General features: G+C 42.8%; 2 protein-coding genes across 8 annotated transcripts in view; one reads left to right on the top strand and one right to left on the bottom strand.

Annotated features, from left to right (window-relative positions):
- TRABD (TraB domain containing) overlaps positions 1-13,379 on the top strand; it is a 35,963-nt gene extending 22,584 nt beyond the window's left edge. For all 7 annotated transcript variants that reach the window (XM_071803392.1, XM_071803395.1, XM_071803390.1 and 4 more), the window contains 5 exons: positions 461-571; positions 2,005-2,144; positions 4,386-4,558; positions 7,225-7,336; positions 10,142-13,379. In XM_071803392.1, coding sequence (XP_071659493.1) covers positions 461-571; positions 2,005-2,144; positions 4,386-4,558; positions 7,225-7,336; positions 10,142-10,319 — 714 coding nt within the window. In that variant the 3' untranslated portion in view covers positions 10,320-13,379. The remainder of the gene's footprint in view (positions 1-460; positions 572-2,004; positions 2,145-4,385; positions 4,559-7,224; positions 7,337-10,141) is intronic.
- Positions 13,380-13,428: 49 nt separating this feature from the next.
- Positions 13,429-21,213, bottom strand: LOC136105879 (uncharacterized). Its single transcript, XM_065845787.2, has 2 exons — positions 17,501-21,213; positions 13,429-15,455 (listed from the first exon to the last, which is right to left on the bottom strand). Exon 1 carries the CDS (start codon positions 20,956-20,958, stop codon positions 19,486-19,488), a length of 1,473 nt encoding a protein of 490 aa, XP_065701859.2. The 5' UTR covers positions 20,959-21,213; the 3' UTR covers positions 13,429-15,455; positions 17,501-19,485.
- Between the last annotated feature and the right edge of the window lie 39 nt (positions 21,214-21,252).

Raw genomic sequence — 21,252 nt, 5'->3', positions numbered from 1 at the left:
TCTCTATAATGTGGCATTCACTGTATGTTCAATGGAGTGTACTCCTGTGGTCCCTTTTTTTGTAACTAGATAGATCAGGAGAAAGTAAATGCACAGTGTGAGGTGGTTTACTATTTGGTTATTCAAACACTTTATTCCGGCAATATTTATTTATTCCAGTAAATACAGACTGATGAAAGTCTGACTGATCTCCTTTTCTTAACTCTGCCATACATTTTTGTTGAAAGGGAGAATACTTGAGCTGCACACTGACGTGAAAAGCTGCTTTACCACTGATAAAAACTGAAATAAGAGCTATATTGATCAGTGAATTGACTTCCAAAAGGTAGCTTTTAGTGCTGGTTCTTCACTCAGATAATTAATGGTTTTTCAATGACTGTGAACAGTGCATTCTTCAGAGAAATCCACACAGCTTGTTGATTTTTCTTTCCTTTTAATGTTTTTCTCCCCTTTCCACCAGAGTGGAGTCATGTCTGGATTGATGCAAATGCTGCTTCTGAAGGTTTCTGCTCACATCACAGAACAGCTGGGAATGGCCCCCGGAGGAGAATTCAGGGAGGCTTTCAAAGAGGTGTGAACTTGAAATGTTTTTTTCTCAGGTCGAATTACTGGCCTTTTGCTCCCAGAGTTGAAATAAATAAAACCAGTTGTTGGTTGCTAGAAAAGAGCACTGTGGACATACTTGTGCTGAAGCCTGTTAAGTAGTAAGAATCATCTTTGGCTCCAAAGTGTACTCCAAAATACAGACGTTTGTAGCCTTAAGTGGCATGAAAGCAACTCCAAAAAGGCTTCGAATAATAAGAGTTTTTCCTGATGATATTTCTCATGGAGTTTGTTTTCATATCATTAATCATTTATTTTGTTCCTTTTAAATAACTGGGTTTGAATTCTGGATATGGATCCCAGCCCTGCTGTTGATGGTGTCAAGGTTTCAGAATGTGAAAAACAACTCTAAAGCGTAAATGAGATCTAGCACATACATCTAGAAGGATTGTTTGGGAAAGTGAAATATCTGACTGGTCTGTTAGTCCTGTCTGGTCTTCTAACATTCTGTTTTGTACTACTGCCAACTGTGATACTGGGAAGTAAACAGTAGCTGGACTTCTACTGTGTATCACAGCTACTCATTTGGGGCTGAGAATACTGAGACACTATTTTCACGGCATGTATCCACCTTGTAGAATGTATCTTGCTATTTTTATGTAAGTAAGGTACTAGTAAGGAAATCTGAGATAACATAGCTGTTAAAGAATCTGGAATAATTTGATGTATTTACCCTTAATTTAAATCCAACAACAACAAAACATGTTTCAAGGCTTATTTTCCTGAGCCTTCCAGACCAGAGTGAAATGTTTTGTTTCCTGTGCTAAGTGGGAAATACATATATATATATATATATATATACACACATACATATAAGCTCTGTCCTGCTATAAAGTGGCTGTTTGACATTTTTAAACAGGTATGCATAGGAAAGAATTTTCTAGAATTTCCATACTGTACTAAAATTTGTCAGTCTAAGCTACAGCAAAGTCTCACCTCACCTTGTCATGTGCTATCTGGCATCGGTTATTGTTTCATAAACTCCTTCTTTAATATATTTTACCATGACAAATTGATAGGTTAGTAATCTGGACAAGTCCTAGGCAAAAACAAAGTGACCACAGTTGTTTCACCTTAGACTGTATTCAGACTCAGATATTGAGCTCCATCTGTTCACTGTAAATAATAGCAAAAGGTTTCTGCTTAGGTAAAAGTAACCTAAAGAGGGTGACATTGCTACTTAATGTTTTTACTATAATACCTACTGCATCTTGTAGCTGATGTATTTCTTTACACAGTAGTATTTTAGAAATTTTATTTACTGTAAAGCCAAAATACTTTTTTCATATTGAAGTATGACACTCTAAGACACCTTGTATAACACAATAATGCAAACATTCTCTTAATAAGGATGTACTGTGCTGCAGTATGAAATGCTGACTACTGATTTGTGTCTTTCAGGCCAGTAAAGTACCTTTCTGTAAATTCCATCTTGGAGACCGACCCATCCCTGTTACATTTAAGAGGGCAATTGCTGCACTTTCTTTCTGGCAAAAAGTCAAGCTTGCCTGGGGCCTTTGCTTCTTATCTGACCCAATCAGGTATGAATGAGTATCCCATATGTCTATTGGGGAGAATTGTTCAGTTCTTCAGTTTGATTTTAGTATGAGTGAAACTTCAAGTTAGTGAGAAGGATTAAAATACAAACTATCTAGCTATAATCCATATTTTTGAAAAGACAGGTGGCTTTCTGATCTTGTTCCAGCTCTTTCTTTGTCATTTCATATATTACTTCCGGGTGAAGTGAAAGATTTGGTGCTGCAGAATTCCTAGAATTCCTAAGCAAAGACTTTTTAAAAACTATTTTTTTATTTTCTGCATAAAAATAAAATGTTTCCCACTACTGTGTGTGGATATTGTAAGTAGAAGAGAGTAGGGCCTCAGTAAGCTAATTTATACCTCCTTAAGATTTCCAAAGGACTTGGGCCTGCTGCCCTGTCACATCTGGATCTGGGCAGCTTGAGAACTGAATTTGCTGTCGGAGCAGATTTTTGAAACAAGGGAAAATGTCTGAAGTCTGTGAGCAACATGTGGACTCTTAATGATTATTCCCTTTATAAAGGGTCATTGTTAGGAGCTTTTGGCTTACAGCAATATTTCTCAGCCAGCTATTCTCTTGCTCAGTTTGGTTTCCCCTGGCCTTCAGAGATATCCCTGTGCCAAATCTGCTTTCTCTTCCCAGGAGCAGATGTGCGATAACTTGCTTGAACTGGGTGAGAACACGTGCACTGCTGTCCTCCTAAGTTCCGTCTGCTCCTACCCGGCTCGCAGTACTGGGAGCTTCCCAGAAATGTGTTCCCTGTGCACGTGATCCCTGAATCTCAGTTCCTCTCAAACCCTGTGACCAGAGCTCTGCGCAGCTCATGAAGTGATCCGTGGTGTTTTTTTCCAGGCTTTTAAAACTGGGCCAAGCCTCAGCCTGTAGTATGGTCAATCAAACCTTCCAGTTTCCAGTTTTAGTATTTACTCAGTTGTCCTTTCCTGTAAATACTTGCTGTTACGGTCGTCTGTAAAATGAGTTTGACCCTCTTTAAATCCATTAACTACAGTTCATGCACAAACCAAGTTTTCTTACTTACTAGTCTAATATCAGCATGAAGCTGTTTGCAGGCTTTTGAGGATATCTTTCTTTGCAACTTCTCTCATTCTTTTATCCATCCTAAAAACATTTTGGTTTTCAGTTGAAATATTAAGATAATTATGGCATATGCACACTAGCTTCCCACTGAAGCTTGGATATAACATCTCAGTTGTACAACTGATCTGCTGCATTGGGTTTTGTGGGTTTTGGGTTTTTTTGTGTGGTGTGTGTTTGTTTTAATAATGTGAGATGGGGTTGAAAAGGAAAGGTGTTTATAATTGGGAAGTTGTTGGGAGGAGGGAGGCATTGTGCACCCATCCATCAACATGAGATTCTACAGAAAATGGAGTAATAGTTCAGCATCACATTTGCATCAGTCTGATAGTTTTTCTGTGATCTGTCGAAAGCTAACAATGCATTTCTCCCTCTGGTTGTCCCTGTTGACATTTGTAATGTCCTTTTGATCTTGGAAATTAAAGAAAGCATGCTTGGCATCATTCTTCAGTAGGTAGTGATGCAAAACCAAATGATTCTGTTGACACAAACTATGACTGTACCACAGCTGTGAGTGCAAACAAAAGATTAACAGCACTTATGAAAAATATGGAAGCTGTGACAGGTTTATTTCCGGCCCTTTTCCTATTCTTCTGTTGAGGGAATTGATAAATAACTTTGACTTCCCTGCTGAAGACCTGTGGTTGACACTAGGAACCTGCAGAACTCTTTCCATCCCCTCAGGCTGCACCTTACGTTGTGCTTTTTTTGTTCCTTAAATAGAGCCTCTGTGTGTTCAATGATCAGATCTGCTTTCTCAGGAGCGCTCTGTGTTGTGTCTTCTAAGCTTGTAAATATAGACTGAAAGTGGGGCACCATGATAACTGTTTCCTTTGAAGCCCCAGTGCTTCTGCTCAGCTGAGTTGTCAGCTTTCAAACCGGGAAGGGTAAAAATCCAGTTGCCCTGCTTAAAGACAAGCAACCTTTCTTCTTTCCCTTTCCCTCCCTGCAGAGGCATTGTTGGGTATCCAGTTCTACAGGTTTAGGGAGTTTGTTTTGCTTTTGAAGAGAACTGGGGAAGAAGAACTGTAGAGTGTGGGTTAATGTGAATAATGTGTATAATACTGAATTGTTTTTATTCCTTGGTTTGTCTATATTGGGCTTTAAAAGCATAACAGATACTGAGAAAACTAAACCTTTCTTTCAGTAAAGATGATGTGGAGAAATGCAAACAGAAGGATTTACTGGAACAGATGATGGCAGAAATGATTGGAGAATTTCCTGATCTTCATCGAACAATCGTCTCGGAACGGGATATTTACTTGACCTACATGCTGAAGCAAGCAGCAAAGCAGATAGAACTACCTCGAGCTTCAGAAAGTAATTGTTTTAAAGTAGATAATTATAACCAGCAAGGTGTTCTTTGTGTAGTAGTCCACATTTTGGTTCTTCTCAGGAAATCTGGATGTTCTGTTCTGTTTGTGTGCCACGTCACGTAAGATTGCAGTGCTTAAAAAATTAAAAAGGGATATTACTCTTCTGTTGCAACCACCTATAGAAGTAAAGATTTTTCATAGAGCAGCAGGCTCCAAATTATGATTCCTTTCTCATTGTACTGTTTAAAACTGGAAAATACTAATTACCATGACAGCTTTTTCAAAAGGAGGGCATCTGGTGTTACAGCACAGCACGGGGCAGTCCAGGCTTACGTTGCTTGTCACGCTTCCACCTTGTTACCTCACCAAGCTCGTTGTCATCGCTAGCTGCTCAGGAACACATTTCTTGCTTGAAACGTGTTACTCTGCACATTTCAGCAAGGTGTAAGCATACAGAATAATTGCATTTCTAGCCTTTGGAAGCATTTTGCTGCTGTATGTGATCTGTGTGCCCTTACTATACGTAAGTATTCTGAGGTTATCTTATATTCTGTCTGAAGATACTGTTTGTAATCACTTTAGTGCAGACCTCTGGCACTGCCTTGTGATTGAAAAATTAGCAAGGGGATCACACTCATGTTCTTCTATCTCCCTTGCCCAGTACTACCTCAATCCTGCCTTCATGAACTTTGTTCAAACACACAGTATTTCCTGTTGGCTCAGTTGACGTGGCTGAACGAGACACAGATGCATTCAGTGATGTTGTCCAAAGAGTGTGCTGAAATTTAGTTTTATTGTTGGTCCTGGCTGGGTCATGAGACAAGAGGAATTGTTTAGCAATGCCTCTGCTCTTTTGTGGTTTTTTTCCCTTTAAATTTACCTTCTTAAAAGCTCAGTCTCTGGATCACTGGTTTAGTGAATGCCTATGAAACTGGAAGGGCTATGAAACTTGTGGAGGACTTAAAATAGAAGATGAGACCATAAAAGACAAGAATGAGCAGGACTAAAACTTACTGATAGTCATGGGTCTCAGTCTTTTAGTTAACAAGAGACAATACCAGAGACAAAACCAGAGTTTTGTTTAGAAGCTGTGCATTTATATTATATACATACAATCTGTTCTCTGCATTCAGGCTCAGAAAAGGCAAAAAGAAAAAAAAAAAGGGCAGATTATACACTTAAGTTTATAGCAAAACACAAAATCCTGCCATTCAAATGAACAGAAATTGGGCATCATCACCATTCTCCAAATCATATGCTGTTGCAGGGACACAAAAGGGGAAATTCCTGCATACTGTTTGCAGGACTCAAATATACTTTTGGTCTGATATAATCCTAAACTAGGTCTGATTTGTTTCTCACCTTCATCTGACTATTTACCTGGCTGAACTCTTCCGAAGAACTTGTAAATGAAACTTTACCACTCAGTTTTTCATTCTGTCTTTACTCCACACAAAATATTCAGAGAGAGGGATAAAAGTTTCTTCCAGGACTAAGTTTCAGGCAGGGATTTAAACTTTATGGGTGTCATATTTAAATCCTGCCCAGAGCAGAGAGGGACACGGGATGCAGGTTGGAGCAGATGTGATGTGCTGTGGGCAGCCTGTTCTGCTGAGGTGCTGTGCTCTGCCTCTGGAGTTGCAGCTCTGATTTAGAGCAACCCTAGAGAACAGAGAGAAAAGGCAAGGCCAAAGAAACACTTTTGAAAATGTGTATAATAGCTCTAGTGTTTTCCATACAGTTTTGTTTCATTTGGATTGGGGGGGGGGGGGGCTGCTTTTCCAATTTTTTTTTTTTTACTTATTTCTGGAAAAATTGGGAATGGATATTTAAAGCAAAACAGTGGAATTTATTCACATTTATGTATGTATTTATGTATGTATTGTATTTATGAAAGCAGCCTGATTACTTTTACTTAGAAAGTTTTGTGTTGATTATTTTTGCTGTGTTGTGGTGCCACTTTTTTCATTGAGGGAAGAGATAATCCCCAGACTTTCAGGAACAACATTTTAACTTCCATGGGGTGCAGTGGAATTTGGACGGTAGCTGGGAGGTGGGGGTGAGAGCTGACACGTGTTGCAGTGGGCAGTGGTGCCTGGCCAGCTGCTGCACATGAATGGTGGGTTTGCTGGTCCTTGCTGAGGCCAGGTCTGTAGCAGGAGACTGAACAGGGGCAAGTGTGGTCTCGAGTGCTGTTCCTGATTGTTCATTCTGCTTGTTAGCCCAGCTTTCATCACAATTTGAATGTGTGCCAGCTGCTATTGTCCGAAGTGGTGGAGACAGCCAAGACCAGGGCTGTTCCTGATAAGTAGTACAGAAACATGGCCCACACAGGGAAGGAAATAAATAAATGTAGCTTGCATCTGCTGAGCCCCTCACCCAGAGGCTGAAATATGAGCCCTGGCCAGGTCTGTTTACTAAAATGTTTCCTGAAAATCCAGAAACCATGCTGGTTTGTTGTTTGATTTATATATTTTTTTTCCATACTGTCAACATAAGAAGTTGTGAGATGAGTCTTAACTGTTAGTATGTAACAGAGTTTTAATATCTAGTAGTAAAAGTGTCTTCTCTGTCTCTTGGAAAATTATGTAATCTCACACATTATTTACTTATAGCTTGAAATTAGTTCTTTTACTGATGTGTTCCTTTCTCTACATCTCTCTTTCTCAGCTGAACCTAGAAAATGTATCCCAGCTGTTGTAGTTGGTGTTGTGGGAATGGGTCATGTACCTGGAATTGAAAAGAACTGGAACTCAGACTTAAACATCCAGGAAATAATGAGGTAACAGTCATCTTGTCCTCTGTGTTCATGTAACAACTTCTCTTGCTAAAAGACAGCAATAATTGGTTGGTTTGGATTTGTTTTTCTGGTTTTTTTTGGTTTTTTTTTTGTTGTTGTTGTTGTTGTTTGTCACAACTTGAAGAAACTTTGCTCATGTCATCCCTGCACTGTCAGCTCACTGACTTGCTCTGCAGTGTTTGCAGATGGTGCTTGCAGCAAAGGAAAAGAAAACATCAAAGGAAAAAAGTAAATGGTTGGATATCAAGGGAGGTAGAGATGAGAAGATGCCCTTGTCTAGAAAGAAAGTTCTTTCATCCACATTTAAGGCTTTTAAAATGAGAAGTCAAACAAGGGCTATGGAAGATGATGAAAACAAAACCAGGCTTCTAGTCTTGCTTAGGTAAATCTAAACTGTTGGATTTGAAGCTTATGTCAGGACACTGCTGGCTCTGGCAAGCTTACTATCACAGTTGCTCATAGCCTATTTTTAACCATGTACGTATATATACATAAGGAATAACATGTTTTAATGTATATAAATAAATGTGGGCTAATTTAAGCCATGTATTTGGTGAACTCTTACTCCAAAGTGTCTATTAAATTATTACACATGTATGTGCTTTATAAAAGAAGGAATTGAAGAACCAATATGTTCAGACTGTGTGTCCCATACAACCACAAAGTTGAGGACTTTAGAAACTTAGGAGGGATTATAGTACTGGACTGCAGTGTTTTAGGATAACAGAGCCTTTCTAATGTGGGCACTTAGGTTATCACATCCATTTACTGTGTTTGTGTAAGCGCCTCAACCATCTCTTCAAAGGCTCTGAAAAACAGAAAAGACTGTGCCTTACCTAAACAGTATAGTTAGGCATCTAAAATATGATTTAGAGAGACTTTTGGTGTCTGGATCCAAGAACGCAATGTACGTGAGCCCTGCCTAGCCAATTATAAGTTTTTCAAGGCTAAGCCTTGCCTGAAGTCGCAAACTAGATGCCCATATTCCTCTCCACCCTTGCAAATAACCTGTAAAATGAGGTTGCCCAAATCCTTATTGTATAGTTAATGTTGGTTGTATCATTGACATTACAGACCTGAGGAGCCAAAAGCCCGACTATGTGTCTTCAAGTTTACACAGAGGATATTTTCCATCAAAGTTTAGGCTCTTTGACTTGATTGTCTTTATTGTGCCAATACCATAACTAAATTGAATGGTTACCAGTATTTTTCATTGGACACTAATATTCCATTAACTTGACTTTCTAAAATAATATGAAGCAAATTATGTTGTTTGACAACATGACTGTCTTTGAGGCTCATTTCTCATTAAACTTTTTCACTCCTCGTGCTGTTGCACTGCAGTTGCAGAGCAGCTTTATGGGGGGGGTGTGTGGTAGTGATTGTCACCTCTCTAAAGTGAAAAGTTTTTAAGACTTTTACAGGTATTTAGTTAGGCTTTACAATTGTGTTGAGGAACTGAACTTAAGAAAGAATAGATAAAGAAGCACGTAAAAGGATGCCTTTACCCCCTCCTTTGTTCTATGTGTATGCTTTTTTAAAACTCTTCCTGTATATTCCCTTAATATGCAAAATCTTGTCAGTAATAACTTTGCCCTAATTTGAGCACATTGGATCTAAACTCAGTTTAGTTGTATCCAAATCTCAGCGCATCTCACGTGGTTTGAGTGTGCCCACCATGTTTCTGCACTACTGCAACTGATTTCTTTGGAATACATTAGAAACATTTTCTAGATACAAATAAATGAGAACTTGTGGCTTCTTTGAAAGGACCTGCAGAGACCTGTTGGTCCCCTGAGACAAGACTGAGCTGCAGTGTGGGCATGTGGTGGTGCTGAACCTGTCGGTGAAGGTGCAGGGCTAAGTGTGCGTGTGGCTGCGCTTCCAAAGCCAGCTTTTGTTTGTAGCCAATATTCTTTGCTTGGTACACTAAGTTAATAAGACTGCTTGATGGCAGGGGCAGAACTTGTGTGCCTGTTGTCCTCTGACCTCCTAGTTCCAGGTGGCCACTGCAGAGACTTCCAGGTGGCTCTGTGAAGATCTCAAAGCCAGCAGTACCTGCCAGAACAGAGAGAGCTTCACGTGAAGTCTCTCTGGTCTGTCCGCTCTGTCCTCAGTGGAGCTCCAGAGGCCCGGAGCACTGCAGGGGCTTGGCTTCACACGCCTGTGCTGGGAGCTGTGGCCGGGCTGGTGAGCCTGCCTGGCATCCAGGGGGGTGCCTGCAGAAACAGCCCCGAATCCGTGCAGGGGCCAGCCTGGCTCCAGACTTACCCCTTCTGGCCACACAGACCTGGCCAGGTCCTGACACACATTACCCAGAATACTCAAGCTCTGTTTTCCTCCATTGCCCTGAATGACAGCGAGTTGACCGTACAGGTGTTGGACTTGGTCTGTGTCCTGTGTTTCTTCTGACTTTTGTCTCTGTGCAGAGATGTGTGTAGGAATATTGTAACCAGTTTGACAAACAGTGTTAACTTGTAATGTTATTCAAGAAGCCTTGATGCTGTCTCTGCTATTTCAGCAGGGCAAGTCAGGGTCCATAGCCATTAAGAGTGGCATTGTACATAAGTGGAAAAAGCTTTATTATTATTTATTATTGTTGTTGTTACTGTTTAATTTGGATATAGCCCTTGAACATGAAAGAATAAGTTGTTCGTTCATGACACGTCTACCTGAGAGTCTCTTGCACTCTGAGGGCTAAGGGGAGAAAAAAAACCTTGTTTTGATTGGAAAATGCCTCTCTTCAGCTATGCAGGTGTTAATGTTGCTTTGTATCTTTTGCTTCAGTGTGCCTCCTCCATCAGCTTCAAGTAAGATTTTCAAATTTGTCATAAAAGCGACAGTTTTTGGACTGGTGGGATATGGCTGCTACCGAATAGGTCAAAGGACAGTTCAGCTTATTCTCTCGATGCCAGCAGCACAGAGTTATCTTCAGAAGCTGACAGAAATAAGGTCTCAGCATTAACATCGAGTGGAGGCACGATGTGAAGAAGGTGGCTGAAAAAGGGTGAGAGAGGCAACAAATGTGAACTGGACTGAACAAAGAGTGAGGTGAGGATTCTAGTTGGAGGTGGTTGATGCTGAGCAAAATTGAATTGCTGTACGATAAAACATTTGATACTGAAGTTACACCAGCTATGATCTGATGAATAATAGATTTGATTCCTGGTAAGTGTTGCATGAAACCACATGATTCCAGATTGAGGTAAAAGAAATATGTACGCAAATACATATATATTATATATATGCATACTATATATATATAATATATATTACTGATGATTTAGTACAGACAGCTTGAAGAGTGTATCTTCATGACTTCTTTTCCAGAGGAACAGAACAACACAAAGTAACCTAATTGGCTGCATATGCTCTGAAGTTCAGGGACATTTGTCTTGAGTGATTCTTTGCTTTTTTTCCGTAGGTATAATACCTAGTGGTTGTTTCTGGTGCCAGACACTTTTACAAATAATTTAGAAGGACATCTTCTCAATGTGTGTTTTATACTTAAAACATTTAGGCTTTTTTTAAACCTAAGAGCTTTCAAAAAAATTTCAGAATTGTACAGGCTGTCATACGTACACTGCTCAAATTTTGTACAAGCCTTACTGAAGAACAGGAATGTTGCCTTTAGATCGCATCCCTAGTTACCACCACCAGTTGAGTTGTCTTTCTCCTGCGTAGAGAAAGTATAGCCACACCATCAGAATGCAATGTGGTTTGTTTCAGATGTTTACAGGACACTCTGTTCCTTTAGATTAGCTTATTTAAAATGTACTATTTAGCCAAATCCTGCTGGATTCAGTATTGTAAATGTAAGAGACTACAACTACTGTACAACTTACTTTTGTTTCTCGGACCTTTCATTACTGGGACAAGAAGTTTGGAATTGATAGTACCTGCCCCTCATTTTTGATACAGGAAAATATTTTATTTATCAATGTAATTTCTCAGTGGATGAATAGTTCAATCTATTTAATAGAAAAGCAGTGTTCAATTTAGTTCCTCAAACTAGCTGTAGCATTTTATTTGAGTTATCTGCTATTTATACATATGATTATGGGTACTTGAAACTGCTGGGACTTTTCTTTCTTAATTATCCAAGACAGCCATCCATCATTGATCTGTTCATTTTTTTTTTAAATCCTAGGTTCATATTTCATAGGAAGTTTTTGTACCCTTTATACAGGATTGTCAATGATTGTAAAGTGCCCTCTGCCATCAGCTAGTCCCAGTTCAACAATACAAATAATGGAAATTGTCATATCAAAGTTTTAACCTGATGTATTTGAATGGGAGAGTCCCATTTGGTCCTCAAGCTCATACACAATTGCTCATTGCTTAAAATGAAGTTTTTATCTGTATTAATTACTTTTGAGAATGAAAGATAGGAACCAGTGTGTGAGGCAGGAGGAGGAAATGCTGTGTTTTGTGTTTCTCTGTTTTCAGTTGGTTCGACAAAATCAACAAACTGCTTTTAGTGGGGTATATTTCCGAAGCCTTGTGTTGGAAATGGTCCCATACGGTCTATTGTTTGCTGAAAGTGTGTACATGTATCTTATGTGCAGTGTTGTCTTTTTCAAGCTTTTTAAATGAAATTAAGGGTCTACTGCTCCTCTCGGTGATGGCATTGACTTTGCTGGGAGCTGGTGTGTCCGCGCAACCTGGTGCAAAGGCCTCGCACTTTGGAAGTTTTGTGAATCCTGGTGCAGCAAATCATTTAAGTGCACGTTTATCTAAACCTTTTAAATCTAACCTGATCCTGCAGAGCTCTTAAGATGATGCTAGGTGCTTTTCTGGATCTGGGCCTTACAGTTGTGCAGGGAATAAACTTCAGCAAATGAGTGGCAGCAATTCACACTTCTTGGACACAAAGTGTAACTGGTAATACAGAATACAGTGGAGGCGGGTCCTTTTATTTTCCATTTATCAGTGCTTAGGAAACCACCAGCCATCTCTAGCGAGAGGAAAAGCAGCATTTGTAAACAATTTATAGAAGACTAGAGTGACTGCCTGAATTTTGATTCCTGATTTTTTTGTAAAGGTTTAACATGTTGTTTACAACTAAGCAGTCCTATTTGAATAATTCTATTACATTTTATGTATATTTTTAAAGGATGAGAGCAAAAGCTTAAGCTCATTCTTCTGGCTTTACTGACATACCAAAAGATTGTTTTGTTGGTTGGGCTTTTTTTGAGAATTTTTAGCTGGTAGAGTTCAATATATTGAAGTTTTGCTTTAAGTTGTCTACAGATTTTTAAGGTACCTGCAGATATTTTAAAAGCTCCGTAGATGTTTGATATCTGTGCTCAGGTAATTTTACACAAAGGAAGACAAATCTAAGGTAAATTTTAGATATGAGCCTTAAACTTGGGTGGGACTAATGCTAAATGATTGTCATGGAGCATTCTTGCAGACTTACTGTTTTGTGTTTTTTAGCCAAAAGTGATTACCGTGTAAGTTGTCTGTCTATTAGTCAGTTATTCTTTCCAGTTAATACCTTAAGTCTATTTTTTCAGTCTTTTTTGACAAAGCATATCAGCAGATTCTTCAAGGAGCCTGTTTGTAGATGGAGAATTTGCAGTTTATCTTCCCCCTATTGCAAACTGGCAGATCACACACACGTGCACTGTTTACTCAGTGGCACTGGAGAGCCTGGTGAATTTGCAGAACTAACGATCCTGTCAATCCTTACATGAATGCTGACTGTTGTGTATTCAATATGTTGTACTGTTTATGTGGCATAATCAGTGTTTTAGGTCAATTCTCTTCTGTTCTAGTCAATCCTTTCAGTGTTAACAGCATCCTGTAAAATTTTAATACATGTTGAATTGTCCCAGCCCCACTTCAACCTTATGAAGCCATATTGTATATTTTTGGTGACATGTACATCTGTTTTATGCATTTGTACATGTGATGTAAATTTGAAGTACTTTTAACAATGTGTGCCTTTACTCTAAAGTGATTTAAAGTAAACAGCAGTATGTTCTATGATATAAAAAAATAAAATATTTTAACCACCGTTTCTGTTGAAGGCATTTATTTTCCTTATTAATCAGTATTTTTACTGAGAGCAAACACTGGTTACCTAGATCTAGTACATTATAATTTCACCACCTAGCACATTTTTCTGAACAAGAATGGCAGTTGGAGTAAATACCTCCTACTGAGGGGCATCTGAGTGTAATGCTGGAGTAGGGAGACTAGTTTCTCTACCTGCCATGTGTAATCGGTTAAGAGAGGACAGGGTGAGTTTCCCTGCCCCGCACAAGCGGGGAGACTGGCTTCTCAGCACGAGTACCTGAATTTGGAGTCCAGAGTTAGGCATGGCAAGTGGACTTTTTTGTTGTTGTTGCATTTCTTTTAACTTCTCTCCAGTGCTCAGTCATGTAAGGAGCTGATGGCCTTAGTCCCAGTCCAGCAAAGTGCTCAAACACTGGCCTAACATCAGGCACAGTCACTTCTGCTTACAGTGCTGTCCTCTGCATGGGAATTAAAGACCCTTCAAGTGGAAAAGGTGTTGAATTAGTGGCAAAAAGAGTTTTTAACCTTTCAAATTGAGCCAGGAAAAACAATATGACCATTACTTAAAAGAAGAAGCAATAAACAGACCCTGCATTCATAGTGGAAATAAGTATATGTCATGCTGTATTCCATATAGATAATGTAATGGCTGAATAGTGTACTGATTGTATACTTTGTCAATTAGGGTCCATACTTTTTGATTGTACATGGGTGAAGCAAAGTTTTGCTTGTGCAGTCCTGTTGCCCTTGATTAGGCAAAGTTTCCACTGGTTGCATCTTGAGCTGTGTCTGCAAAGAAGTGCTGGGTAAGACACTGAAGTGGAAGAAGAAAAATTTGAAATGCTGCGTTCCTGTGCACGGGACTGGCAGAGCCTCGGTTTGCACACACCGCGGGCAGCTGCCGGCTCCCGTAGGGCTGTGTTCACCGGTTCCGTGCGTACTGCTGGCCTAGGTCATGTTTGTAATGTCTCTTCTCTACCAAATACTGAACCCAATTAAAAAAATTATTTTTGAGGTGGATAATACTTCCTGGATTTCCACTGGAAGCTGTTTTTTTCTGTGTGTTTATTGTAAAACATCTAAAGGACACTGAGAAATAAATTGGTATTTGAAGTGTCAGGCAGTAGCAGGAGCTACACGTGGAAAAGAAACAACATGCTGTCACTTGTGTAACTAAGATACTCATGTTTGTATTTTCCTGTTTCTTTCTGAAACTGAAATAAACCTTACTTTTAGACTTGTGTTTTGAGATTGATTTTATTGCAAGATTTGGGGGGTTTCAAGAATTTGCAGGATAAGGGTCGCTCTTCTGGCTTCAGTGTGGTGCTGAGCCCCTTCACTTGGCTGTGGAAATGTGCACAGGAGACAGCAACTCTAGGACACAAGTGACTCCAGAGATATAAAGCTGACCCTTCCGGTGAAAAAATGGAACTGCTGTGCGTATTCCCACAATAGCATGGAAGGGGATGTGGAACAGCAGAGTCCTGTCCAGTAAGTCCCAGTTGGGGGGTGTCTAATTATCCCCCCCTTGCTGCTTGCCTTCCAGCTGCTGCAGGCTCACCAAGAGGGAACAAATGGAGATTTCTACACTCTGGGGAGGCAACAGCGGCAAAGATGGGGCTAGCTTTGTCCTCACCCCCAGATGGAAAAGGGGTGGCAACTCCTTGGGTAGCGCTGTGCTGGGGCAGCTGCAGTGCCAGGTGAGGAAACACTTGCTGTTGCTTATTGGATGTTCTGACTGTTGGTTCCTGTAGTACTGTACAGGGAAGCTCCAGTGGTGTGTGTTTGAGGGTGGGAAAAGATGCACACTACTGCCTTCACACTTGCCTCATCCAAGGTGCTTGGTGCTGATGCACCAAGACTGATGCATGAGAGAAAGTGGAAAGAATCAGACTTAATAACACTTAAAAAAAAAAAAAAACTGAGGAAAAAAAAAAAGTTATACACTTCTTTCAGCTTCAGAAGGCTGTGTTTCTTCCCAGCTCAGTGACATTCTTTCTGTGGTAAAATGTCCATGCTTTTGGCTACAGAGATGATGATTCTCAGTGTTGTAGTTTTATTTTGCCTTCTGATTTAGCTGGAAAATACAAGTAATAGCAATAGTTTAGTGCCATCTACTGCCTGCAGATAGTTTACCTGGCATGTCTGGTTTTAAGTGGAGGTGTCTACCAGATCCTGAGGCTATTCTTCAGAGAAGGTAACTGCGTACCTCAGAAAGGTTTGGTTTCACTCACCAATGTGGTACTTGGTATTAACTAAAATGACACAAAACAGGACTATCCCAAATAATTACTGACTTGTACTATACACCCAGTTCTCTTTCTTCTTGTGATTGTATTGATGCTTGAGAGGCAGATTCTTTATGAACTCACAATAACGTATTAACCTTCACTTACAAAAATTCAATATTTGTCAAAAAGCATGAGCATGTTGCTTCTAGGGTACTCTATGGAAAATACAGGATTATATTACTAGAGAAGAATGTCTATATCACAGCTTAATTTCACTCCTTTGTAAGAACTGTGGCTTTAAAACAACTGAAATTAGTATGGATTTCTTCACTTGTAACATTTCAAGGATAGACAATTTGCCCATCATGTAAGACCCAACCTCAGTAGATCTTTACTCTCATTCTTCTAAAAGTTTAACATAGTTTTGTTTGTTGCATCAAGGGGCTGCTGCTCTTCTAAGGCAGCTGGAGACTCTGTGGGCTTCTCACCCCAAACCACATCTACCATGCCAGTCCTGGCAGGCCCTTGGTGCTGCTCTTCAACATGGGGCAGAGTGGGAAGACTTGGGGAACCTGCAGTAGCCTTGATAGTTCACTGTGGTTATCAGCAATTTCTGCATGGGCCTCTCTGTGTACAGGCAGACCAGGAACAGCGTCCTGAGCATGTGGCGGACAGACCTTGTCCTGCACGTGCTCTCTGGGATGCCCAGGCCTGTTAGAAGGTTTGTGGCAGGCAGCGCTCCCACAGCATGGAGCACAGATCTGCAACTGTGCTGAGGTGTGACCCAGACCAGTTACCCACAACATAACCGAGAAACAGTGTTTATTGACTGGTCAACATGCTATGAGGAAACTAGCAAAACAAGAAAATAATCAATGAACTAAGTACCACACCAGTGATCAAGTTACATTTACACAAACTGTAAGGCACAGCTATGAAGTTATGAGCTCTCCATCTCAGATCTAATGAGCCTCACACATGGCCAACCCTCAGTGACAGTTTTGTAAGTCCCAAGGTGCAGATTCATCCCCAGACACCACAACATACAGCCAGAGACATGGTGGAGCAAGACCTGGGGTTACCCCAGGCAATGCCTTCCAGCCTCCCAGGGCCTGAGTCCGCAGGTCAGTGTTACCACCAGATGCAGGCATCCACACTCCTACCATCAGCAGGACCTGTCTGGTCCTCTTTGGTGGGCTTCATACCTCACCCTTCATTCTTCAGCATCAGGGCCCATCTTTTTGCCATCTTCTCTCCATCCCAGTTCCCTGCAAATAAACAGCCTGTCCCTGATTACTTCCCCTATATTGGTCCTGGTTTTGTTACAGCCATACCCAGCTGTGGTACTTCTGATGCCATTATCCAGGCAGTCACAGCCTCACGCAGTGCTACTGGCAGGCTGGCTTCCCATGACCCCCCATGGTTGTCCTGCCAGGTTCAGTTTACCTCCTGTGATTAGACACAGCTGTTCCACATCAGCCTTGATCCCTGCACCTTATCTGGCAGTTTGCATTCTGCAGAGCAGCAGCAGAGGCACTTGTTTGTCACCATCTGCCAGCACTGCTGGGACCTCAGCTCTGTGGGGCTGTGTGCTCCAGCAGGACCTCCCTGGGTGCTTGTAAACTCAGTCCCTTCCAGCTGAAAACCACCACAACTGTGAGGCTAACAACACATCTAAGATGTACATCTGGGCACATGAGCACATTCTGTCCTTTTTAAACAAGCGAAGCTTATATAGAAGGGTAAAGAACAACACAAGTTCTGTCATAACTAATAACAAGTTCAGGATTAAGTGCTGCATTGCAGTAGCTTTTGGAAACCAACCCATGGATATGTCATACCAATGATGTACAGTCCACAGTTTGTGTCCCCAGTTCCGACAGTTCCTTACTTGCCAAGGCTGTCCTCAGGCTTGCAACTTGTCTGCTCCCTGGTTTCTCATCTCCCTTCTGTGTGCTGTCACACTGCCCAAACACGTCATCGCAGCGAGGCCTCTCAGCTCCCAGACAGACGTCATTAGTCCCTCAGTCTGGAACAAATTCTGTTTGCGAGAACAGGCAAATGAATGTTCACCACCAGCAGACGTAATGCCACATCTTGAGTCTTCTCCTGGAGTCACAGAGGTCACATTATCCTCCCACTCTCCCATTCCAGGTGAGGTGACATATACAAAGCCTGCACTGTTACCAAACACCACCTATGTTCCCACATTGACTTGCTCCACCAATGTGTGACAACATCCTCCTGGGGTCCACAACTGACTGCACAGAACCAGTACGTATATTTCATTTAGTTGTCTGTTTGCAACAGCAGTTGGTGAAACTCCCCTTGGGATCTTTTTGTTGTACCATCCATGAGAACAGAGAGCTAAACCAACTGTTTTGAGACCTAACAAATGAGCTCGAGAGGCTACTGAATTCATTCCTTATATTTTTGGTTTTTAACTTGGCAGTTGCTTTTACCACATGGCACCACATTTGGCTGTCCCAGGTAGTTATCATCACTGTTGCATCAAACAACAGCCTGAAGTTTGTTACCCATTTACCTTTTATACAATTAAAAATTGATGCAATTTTCACAGAATGAATCACAGAATTGTTGAGGTTGGGAGTGACCTCTAGAGTGAAATCACCTGGTCCAACCCCTGCTCAAGCAGGGTCACCTAGAGACGGTTGTCCAGGACTGTCTCCAGCCAGCTTTTGAGTATCTCCAAGGATGGAGACCTTCCAGTCATTAGAGAGGCACAACCCACATACATACTGGTCACACTCCGGATGTATTCTAGAATAGTTGATGCCTCATAATTTCCCATCTTACAGGATTAACATGGATACAGTTCTACAGGGTTTGTGGATGGTGTGATTTTAGTTTTGGATATTCTCAGTGGCCAAAAACTAAATCTGCACCATTCCAACAATTAAGAGCACATCAGGCAATACAGCTGTGTCCCCCTATTATTGTACTGGTTGCAAAGATACCATTTGTACCCTATGCAACTTCTGCGGCTGACCCATATTGGCATCCAAGCTGAATATCCGTTTTATTAGTTTCATCTTTTTGTCTAGGTCATGTTCTCTTACAGGTGAAGTCAGTTAATACAAGCACCTACAAACCTCATTCAACCTCTTGAAGGGTCCCACATAATCAATTTGCCACTGCTCAAGTAGTGCCCACTCCCAGGGGTCAAAGGCATAACCCAACATGAATTTAAGATTCACAGAACGGTTTGGGTTGGAAGGGACCTTTAAAGATCATCTAGTCCACCCCCTAAGGTTGCAAGGGGCTTCCACCATCCACATACTCTACACCCCTGGACTTCTACAGAAACTGTGAAAATAGGGATTTTAAATCCCAATCTATTCAGCTTTTGTTGCGCCCCCTGAGCCTCCTTCTGACCCTTCTGTGTTTTGGTACTGGGAAGAGGAGGCCTGTGGCTAAAACTACCTCATACTCTTAGTTTACTACCTAGTTTCTGTTTTACTTTTAGACCAGCACTTCACTCACTTGGGGACTCCTGTGCTCACTTCCCTTTGAGGCAGCAGCACAAGCTTTCCCTTGGACAGATCTACCTTGAATGGACACATGAAATTCATTCCCAAAATGTTTGCACCACCATTTAACCAGAATTATCCACCCATCCAGTTTATCTTCCCCTACCCACAACTGCGTTCCTACTGCTTTTCCCCTTCCCACTCTCAATACACAGGAGTGACCCTTATAATCTAACAATGTTGTCTCTGATCCCATAGTAATTAAGAAAGGAACTTCCCACCCACTGCTCTTGACCAGACATCGTACCTCCACACAGCCCCTTCTCCCTGCACACCAGGTCAGGGCCATGGAGGTTAACCCCATTGACACCAGGGGTTGGGACTCCTAATCTTTAAGGTCCCCTAAGGATGGGTACAGCTTTCTCTTTGGGATAGGAGATGATATATTCATCTGTTTCAGTTTTTCCCAAATCTCCTCATGGTTCAACCCTTTTTCCTGAAGGATTTTCTTCATTTTGGCAAGCAAAACTCTTGTGGGCTGACTATCTAGCTCTCCTTCATTCACCCCCTGGTTTATTAAGTATCTCCAAATTGTCCCTCTAGGAATGTACTTCCTTCCCTTTGCCCCCGCTCTGTCCTTCTTCGCCACCCCTTTCCCCTTGGCCCCCATCAGGGTCTTCATGTTCTCTAAAGTAGCCATGCATTCACTGAGGGGACGGCCAATTAAAGTAGACCCCAGGCTGATGAAAAACCCCTTGTGCAGCTCAGGGGCACGGCAGGCCAGCACCCCCACATCCCCCTGCTCCACATTCACCCCAAAGATGTCAAAGTCGGGGGTCACCGGTTTCTCCCTTTGCTTTAACACCCGGAGTAAGACATTCCCACACAGGTAGGCTGCCGCCTCCTGGACATCTCTCCAGGGTGCCCCCTCCATGTTGTCTCTGAGAGGCTCATACTCTCCCAAGTTTCTGATCACCAGCCTTAAGATCTCTCCCCCCACGGTCTCCCCGGCAGGCAGGGCTCTGATGATCGCCCCCACCTTGGGCCAGGGCAGCCCGATGGCCATCACCACCTGCTTCGCCGCCTCGATCGTGAAGGGAGCGCACTGCTCCAAGGTCCAAATGCGGTTCACCCACACGGGCCACCCCTCCTTGTCTTTCCTCCAAACCTTCTCTTTCCCAGACACATCCCCCGCTCCCTGGCCTGTCTCTCCCTCCGCCGGCTTCGCTTTCCTGGTGCCCGCAGCACCCGCCCCTGGCACCGACGGCTCCTCCTGCGCCCCAAAACTCCAGCCGTCCCCATCCCACGCCTCCGGGTCCCAGTCCGCCTTACTGAGAGCCGCCACCTTCCTCTGGTCCAAACCCTTCCCCAGGGACAGCAGGGTGCCCAGGCACTGCACTTTCCTTCTCAGCCGGGCGTTCTCGGCCGCCTCAGCCCTCAGCTCTTCCCTCAGCTCTTCCCTCAGCTTGTGCAGCTGCTCTGTCTGCTGCCTGAGCAGCGAGCTGTCGCACCGCAGCGCCAGCACCTCCTTGCGAGCCACCTGCAGGCTGTTCTGCAGGCTCTGGATGCACCGCTCCTTCTCCTCCACCGCCGCCTGCAAGACCTGCGCCAGGTCGAACAGCAGCCACTGCAGGGCCGAGCACTTCTTCTCCCCCTTGGGATGGAACACGGACACGTAATTCAGCCACTGCTTCTCCGCAGCTTTCAGCGTGGGGTCCTGCTCCACCACCTTGTAGTCCCACGGATCTCCCCCGTGCTCCAGCATGGCCTGCACCAGCGCACCCCGCTCCTCCTGCCGCACCGGGCTCTCCGGCTCCTCTTTCTCCTTTGACTTCCCTCCTCTCGTCAGCCAGGACATCTTCACGCCGGCCAGCTCGGGGTGAGCCGGCAGAGCCTCGGCCAAACCCACGCCTGCCGCCCCCTGGGGCTCTCCCCGCTTCTGACCCGGCGCCCGAGGCGCAGCCCAGGCAAATGGGCCGTCCGCTGACTACGGAACGCGACACCAGGGCACCAACAAAGCGGCAGGGCACCCCCTCCAACGCCCCCCGCGGCCTGCTAGCGGCACCCGGCTGACCCTCGCTGCCTCGCGGCACCAGGTTTTATCTCCCGCGCGCACTGCCGGCCCCAGCGCCCCGCCCCGCACGGGACCCTG

This window comes from Patagioenas fasciata, chromosome 1 (genome assembly GCF_037038585.1).
Source record: "Patagioenas fasciata isolate bPatFas1 chromosome 1, bPatFas1.hap1, whole genome shotgun sequence".
Taxonomy (NCBI): Eukaryota; Metazoa; Chordata; class Aves; order Columbiformes; family Columbidae; genus Patagioenas; species Patagioenas fasciata.
This window is presented reverse-complemented; position numbering and strand designations above follow the sequence as displayed.

Excerpts from the sequence above, each read along its gene's own strand:
- LOC136105879 (XM_065845787.2), bottom strand. The coding sequence starts at position 20,958 with ATGTCCTGGCTGACGAGAGGAGGGAAGTCAAAGGAGAAAGAGGAGCCG.